Consider the following 7,854-nt stretch of genomic DNA (forward strand, 5'->3'; position numbering starts at 1 on the left):
TTCTCATATCACAACTCAGAGATGCTGAAATAACAGCTGATGGGCAAATTGCTTCATATTTGAAAACCATTCATCTGTTTGCAACCATGGAATTGCTAAAACAGTGTCCGGAAGCTTGGTGCATTATCTCTTTAAAATCCAAGACTGAGTGAAGGAAAACTCCTCCTACAGGGTGGTGGCCCTATAAGGAAGGCAGTTTGCAGCTTACTAAAACCACAAGCACTTACTGCTTTAGCTATTACTGTTCTGCTTGAAGGATAGAGCTGCCTGACTCCTTCTTAGAAAGCAATACTGTAAACATGACTCAGGAATTTGTGCAGAGCAAAATCAAATCTGATAAAGTGGCTGTTTTTATAAAGCCAACCTGTCCTTACTGCCAGGATGCAGTGAAACTACTCAAAAAATATTCCTTCAAGAAAGGCCACCTGGAATTCATTGACATCACCACCCAAGATGATATGGATGGCATTCAGGATTATTTCCAGCAGACAACAGGGGCAAGAACAGTAAGTTTTTCAATTATTCATATTTGACAGTTGCTTAATTGTGGTCATAGTTTTCTCATTTATGTAGTGCCCAACAGAGTGCTAGGTGCTCTGCAGGCACAGAGGGCAGGTTCCTCTCCTGAGGAATTTGCAGTCTAGCTAGGTGGAATAGAAGGGGAAATAAAATACAGCCAAAGACTTTTTTTTTTCCTCACAATCCTATTTAATGGGTTTTTAATGTTATTTGTGGTGTCTTTTGTTTGTTCTCTTGTAAAACGGCTTCTCATGTTCAGAGTAACTGCAGTATTGCTGTCTTGTGTGCTGTAGTATTTTAGTTCACTAAGGTTCACCGTTCTCCTCTCTGTGAGTCTTGCATCTGATTGGTGTTCCATAGCTACTATATAACTAGTTTAATTAAGGTGTGTGATAACTTTTTTATAGAAATCGTTCAGCTTCCCAACTGGATTTCTATGAATTTGGGTCAGTCAGGTTAATTGTATCTATGATGCCTTAGACATAACAATGAGCACCTTCCAAACAGCCAAAAGTTGTGATCCCTTGGGTTGTTTCTGTTTTGGAGGAAACCTGGATGATGGAATCCGCTATTTGTTTAATGCAATCCCTGTTTATTTACAAAGACTTGTTTCCCTGAACACAGCAAGAGATGGTTATCTGCTCCAAGTCTCTTTCAGCCACCACTGGGTCAAAAAGCTCTCTTAGCTTTTTCTCTGGGCCATGCTGTCTGTGCTTCTGTGACTGTTTTGTGTCTGATGTCCTTGCTGCCTTTTCTCAGCTTTACGGGTCTTTCTGCTGTTTCTGTCAGACACCCAGATGAACACAGCTCCAATCCAGTCAATGCTCTAGCTCCTACATTTGCTGTATCATTCACCAGGGATACCCTTTGACCCTTATAGTTCAGATTTTACTCAAGCCTTGCCAAGTGCAAGTGTTTGGGGTGATGCGCCTATTGTGTCAGCTATCTGGTTTTATAAATGAGCTTAATGGCTTCTTATAACTATATTAAATGGAAGATGGTGGATACGCTTCCCCTAGTTTCAAAGATGACTCTTCACAACCCATAATAATAGGGTTACCATATTTTAATTTCAAAAAAGGACACTCCGGCCCCGCCCCAACTCTGTCCCCTCCCCTGAATGCTCCGCTCCCCTGCTCCTCCCTCTCCCCTGCTTCCCGCGAATCAAATGTTCGCGGGAAGCCTGAAACAGGGAGGCAGCAGGTAAGCTGGGGCTGGGGCGGGGTGTGGCGCGGCCCAGTCCGGCCCCCCTGGCCGAGTGGCTCTCTCTGGTGGCCAGCTGGCCCAGGCCAAGAGGCTCTGGCCCTGGCATCTCCCACTCGGCTCGGGCCCTGGGATGGCGGCCCTGGTTCCGGCCCACCCTGGCCCCCACGGCACCAGGCCCTGGCCCCCAGCCCCACGACCACTCCCTCCCTATTTTCCCGGACATGTCCGGCTTTTTGGGATTTCCTCCCGGACAGGGATTTGAGGCCCAAAAATCCGGACGTGTCCGGGAAAATCCGGACATATGGTAACCCTACATAATAAGCCTAATATTAACTCACTCTGAATACACTGTTCTTGTCTTGTCACTTGTACTGTACGAGTAGCATGGAATCTTAATGTACGCAGACACTATGGTGATAAGCACCATGGAAAACCTGTACATAAGTTAACCTTTCACAACACAAGCAAAGTGAAAGTATGGTATGCTTGAGCATAGGACTAGGAGTCTAGAGTCTTGGGCTTTAGACTCCGCTCTGCCACTCCCTTTCTATATAGCTTTAGGCAGAGCCATTATCTAAATTGCCCCCCTTTATCTAGTTGTAAAGTAGCTATAATATTATCTACTTCAAAATGCCCTCATTTTGAGTCATAATACTTGGGAATACGTTCCACCAGTGGAACTCCAATTGCTTCACAACTACTTATGAAGCAACTTCCTCATTTGCAGCACAGAGGACACATTGTTACACAAATCTCACTTGTGACCCTTCAGTTTTATATTTCACAAAGTTGCACAAGGACTGGTAAACAGATTTCCTCCCAGATAACTATTTGCATAGTAGCAAGCCAGCCTGTTCTAGTAAGTTAAAAATCATTTCCTGGAAACCTGACTCAGGGTTTACATAGAAAATTCAGTTTTGTTTTGAACATAACATAGATTTTGGTGTCAAAATCATTTGGACAGGCATAGAGATTTGCTTCTGAGTTGGCAATGTGCAGATATCTCATAGGGATGGGCAAGCAGAATCAATTATGACACTTTTCTCCCCAACCCAGACTCTTTTTGTAGTCTTAAAACCAAACATCTTGAGGTTTGGCAAAGGTCCAGTTAAGAGCTTCGGGTTAGATTAACAAAGGTAAAGTAGGTGTTGCAACACCTACATCCTAGGATTCCTGTAGCTCAGTGGAATTTACAGCCTCAAGTTAGGGTCCCAGGTGCTCCATCAATACACGGGAAGAGTTAGGTGCCTAAGGAAAGGATTCTGAGAAGCCAGCCTAGGTGCCTGGACTGACCAGCCAGAGGGAGATGCTTCCTCCACTGGGGATTTTCAGTTGGGAACCCTCTCCTGGAGTTAGGTGCCTAAACCAGATCAGATCTTTCTCAAAAGATAACAGAGCAGAATAGCCAATAGCCTCCGCTCCACCCCTTTCCTCTGAATTTTGCTCTTGGCTAACTTAGATGGCCCCTGCTCAGTTTGCCGGCTTCTGAGACTCCTTTCCTTAGGTGCCTACCTCTCCCCATATAATGGATGGCACCTAATGCAGGACAGAGCACCCAGGGATTAGGCTTTGCAACATGTAAGTATCCTTGTGAATCTGGGCCCTAATGTCTTCAGAGATCCTGCTGTGCAGCTTGTTTTTCCTCGCCACTGACTAACAAATGTCATTTGTGTGCATGTCTAGGTCCCCCGTGTGTATATTGGAGAAGTCTGCATTGGTGGATATTCTGATCTGGCTGCTTTAGAAGAGCAGGGAAAACTCTCTCAAAAGCTAAAGCAAATTGGTGCTCTATAGTAACATGAAGGTAAGTGAGGGGGAACATAGTCCGATCACTAGGAACCAGCTCCTATATTGGAGAGGAAATTTGAATGTCATCCGGTAGATCAATAAAATCAATGCTACTTCTGACTCAAGTGTAACTGGTATTGTGCTTACTGCACCTTTCCAGGGAAACAAAATCAGGGCACTGTCAGTTTCACTCTGCAACACAAAAGCAAATGTCCTAGTGGTGGTTTTGTGAAAGGTTAATGGAGGATAATACAAAGCCAGCTCTGCGTGCAGGGCTAAGGAGGCTGCAAAACCATAAAAGGCTACATTATTGGTAGCTCTTGTTTCAGATCCAGGAGAATACATGATGTCACCGCTTTTGCCTATTATCCAAATATATTTCAAGACCATTCATTACCGCAGAAAGGTGGAGCTTTGTGTTTCTTAGGTTGAAAACCGAAGCACTCTTGTGGTATTTGGGTTTTTTTTTGAATGCTTATACCTGACTCAGTATCATAATGCTGAGTGCTGTGATACAGTTGACCAGCATTTGATTCCCAGGTCCACTCATGGTTTCTTTCTACTTGCAACAGCTTGGCTACCAATTGATTATCCTACAGGAGAGAATGTTACACTTGCCCTAGTTTTTGACCGTTTTTTACCTTTTTCCTAGCTGGTCTGTGTAGCATACAGGCTGCTGAAAACTACTGCAGCTAATAGACTCTTTACCTCACAGGGCAGAAGCTCCTTTTGGAGCAGAGAGAGAGATGTAGCCTGACTGACAACCATGGAGAAGATGGTGCCATGGTATCATCATGCAATAGATCTCCTAGAGCCCACAAGTTCCCACAATCTGTTAATTTACCATATTTGTTACCTGATGGTACTACAGGTGTAAAATTACTTTTTAAAGTGGTATTGTCTAACATGTATGGGCAGGGATTGATCTTCATTTTAATCTAATCCTTGGGGGGCGGGAAGTATTAAGTGGTCTTTCCTAACTTGCCACACTTGACTGAGGGTTAGGAAGATAAAGGGTGGGTAATGCATTGATGGGGTTTTATAGAAACTCAGCATAATATCACACCTAAGAAAATGTGAGGTAGCCACCCTACTGCAGAACTTCCTATACCTAGATTTACACAGCACCAGATCTTGTGCTGCTGAAACATGAACTTCCTCCCCTCCCCCCAAAGAGAATAAGGGTTGCAGACTGGACAAAGCACTACGCTAGCTTGTGCAGCACAACATAGCAACAGTGACCGTTGCTTGGAGAGTGTGAGCATGAGTTGTATATTATCAACCTCTTTTTTTTAAAAAGGGTGGGACAGAGCACTGGGAATCCACCTTAATAGAACTGAAATCCCAGTACTGTTCTGGCATCACTAGCATTGGCATAGTGCACTGATGTGTGACTTGAGTCATTGGGTGTGCTGCTATGCAAATATGAGTAATACAAATATTTAAACTTGGATCTGTTCTCTTTTCCTAACTAAACTACTCATTAAACTCAGTCTTTCTTTGTCTTTGGTGCTTCATGGAGCTCAGTGGATGGCATCTCAGCCAGCAGATAAATAGTAATACTTGTTACTTTATTGTAAACTTAATGTTCATGTAATACCCTGCTTACTGTCCAAATATTGGTAACTTAGATGCAGCTCCTCTAAATAACCCTCCGCTAAATATGCACTTTCCATATGTGAAACTAACCAGTATGTGGTCAGCTAGCTGTCTTGCTTTCTTGAAATTTCATGTTCTTGCCACATTACAGCAGTCTCTACCCTCTGATATGAAAGCAATTATCTTGCTCTGAACTAGGGCTGGCCAGAAAACAAGTATTCCATTTACTGAAAAATGTTGACGTTTTGACACTTGCTTTTATACCTTAAAAAAAGGGGGGGGGGGAAGGAAGGTGGAGAGAGACCATCCCAGAATAGCCAATAGTCCAGGGATTTGAGAGAACCAGATTCAAGTCCCTGCTCTGAATTAGGCAGGACTTGAATCTGGTTCTCCCACTTTCCAAATAAGCTCCGTAAAAATTGGGCTATTGGTTATTCTGGTCTCTTTTCTTTTGACCAGAAATTTCATCCTGGACCTGAGGCAAGTCTTGTCAAAACGGATACATTTCCATGAAAAGTTTTGGTTTCAACAAATCGGTCTCTTCTGACAAGCTGTTCATCAAAATTCCCAACAAGCTATACTCTGGACTAGGACATCAGCCAATCATATCCTCCATCTGCCTGATCTCTTCATTCTGAAAAATCCCTACAGGTTTTTTTCCTTAATGATTTGAGGAGTAGATCTGTCAGTCAAAGTTGGCTACACTTCCTTGGAGTATCACGCAGTACTTATGTCACTAATGTAACTAGACTTCTTAAATCCATTCTAAGAGCTCTTCTAGGCATGTATTCTTTTGGTAAACTGGCCTCTTCCAAAAAGAACCTGTAATCTCTACTTGTATCATTTCTAATTTCAGGCCCAAAATGACTGGAATCTGTGACTGCATCACCTTGCCACTGGAGCCTTAGCAGTGACTTTCCTGTTGCCATCTGATTTCCTTCTAAATCTACAAGAGAAGTGGATATTGGGCATCTGTTCTTTTGGTGGTGTTAATAGTGGTGCAATATGTTATATCCCTTCATCCTGGGAGCAAACCCAGAAAATGATTAGATTTTGCCTAAAGGAATAAAATGTTTGCACTAATGAGGTGTGTTTACCTGTTTACAGTACAAATATTCTTTGTACTGCTCAAGCCTTACACTCATGCTCTCTCCCTTCTCTGCGCATTTCTCTCTCTGCCTTCCCCCCCCCACCCCCCCTTAGGATAGTTATCCAGCAACTCACCTCTTCCTTAGTAGTGTAGAGAACTTAAGCTGTTTTGCACTTTATGACAATGTATTAAGCTGAAGCCATATAGGGGGAAGTGTAGGATGTTGATGCTTAGGGCCAAATGGGGTCCTGGAACCCTGTTTGAAAGTAGCCACTGGAGTCAGTGCATACTGAGCCAGCCATCTGACAAGCATATGACCCTCTGGTAACCCTGGCATGCCTCTTAACAAAGGTTGAGAAAACAATATTCTCTGCTGTGCTTCCCTTATTACAACATACAGCTACAGGCAGGTGGTTGCAGCTCATGTTGTTCAGAATGGGTGCAGCCGGATAGGAAAGGAACTCTACATGGGAAAGTGTGATTTTTTTTTTTTTTTTTTTTTCCTGCAAGAGTGCAGCCTGCCTGTAAACTGTGTTGGGTCTCTAAATAGAAATGACTTGAAAATGACTATTCTGATGGTACTGGCCAATTTCAGGACTCCAGGACGGGGTTGTGCGGGATAGCAGAGTGAGGACGGGTCAGTGTGTTGGCTGTTAATGAGTAGAACTGGTCTAAACTCTTGGTTCAAAAACTTTCTGCATCAGAAGTGCATAAAAAATTTCAATGTTTTTATTATTTCCCCTCTCTTTGATGGCAGAAAACAGAACATTGGACACTGCTCATTTGTTTCCACAGCTGTGCTTCCTTCCCTTGCCTGGTAAAAAGCCCCACACTCACCCCCCTCCTCAAAAAAAGTGTGTTGTGGGAAGCGCATACTGAAAACTTTCAGTCTTGAGGAAATCCTGTGTTGAGAACTCTTGTATGAAATTCTGAATAAAATGGATTCCTCTTCAAAAGCTGCCATTTGAATGTTACTTCACATTTTTTTGTGAAAAATATTTACCATTTTTGGAGCAGCTGTACTGGTAAGGGAATAAGAACCCAGGCTGGTTGATTGCGGGGGGGGGGGGGACGGAGGGGGGGGACCTGCTGTGGCAGGGACTTGGCAATGTTGGGGATCACCCTCAGCTAAGCATGCTATACAGCACAATTTGTCTCCAGCAGGCCAGCCCAATGTGACTGTGTGAGTCTGTCGTCTAAACTTCTGGCTAGGCCCAAGCTTACAGTCCATGCAGCATTCTCGTATTGTGGGAATCCTCCAGAGAGTTCAGCTCTTTATTTCTGCTCTGCTTTTACTTAAACATTGTAGAAATGAAAAGCGATCCAATGAAAACACTTCAGTCCTGGCTGGCAGCTAAACAACGTGCCATGTGCTTCCTTCCATTTTGGAAAACCCACTGGGGAGGGGGGAAGCAAAGGGGTTCTTGGCCAGCTTAATACCGTCTTCCTCTTGGAGGAATAAAGGTCACATACCTATAAGTTAGCTGGCTTTAGACAGTAGGATACTGCACAGCTTGTTCCATAAAACCTTTTTTATCACTCCCCATTTCTTCTCAGTGGAATTTAGCAGACTCTTGTATGCAAATAAGGTCTGTTCCTTAAATTTAACATTTATCAAGTAGAGATTTCTTGAGTCATAAATGCTGCTTTTT

The 7,854-nt window shown here is 43.4% G+C and overlaps 1 protein-coding gene across 1 annotated transcript; it reads left to right on the top strand.

The window, feature by feature from the left end:
- The first annotated feature begins 216 nt into the window (after window positions 1-216).
- On the top strand, window positions 217-6,196 carry GLRX (glutaredoxin). The gene is made up of 3 exons (XM_054033043.1): window positions 217-506; window positions 3,409-3,529; window positions 5,969-6,196. Exons 1-2 carry the CDS (start codon window positions 300-302, stop codon window positions 3,517-3,519), a joined length of 318 nt encoding a protein of 105 aa, XP_053889018.1. The 5' UTR covers window positions 217-299; the 3' UTR covers window positions 3,520-3,529; window positions 5,969-6,196.
- The last annotated feature ends 1,658 nt before the right edge of the window (window positions 6,197-7,854 follow it).

This window comes from Malaclemys terrapin, chromosome 6, assembly GCF_027887155.1.
Source record: "Malaclemys terrapin pileata isolate rMalTer1 chromosome 6, rMalTer1.hap1, whole genome shotgun sequence".
Lineage (NCBI taxonomy): Eukaryota > Metazoa > Chordata > Testudines > Emydidae > Malaclemys > Malaclemys terrapin.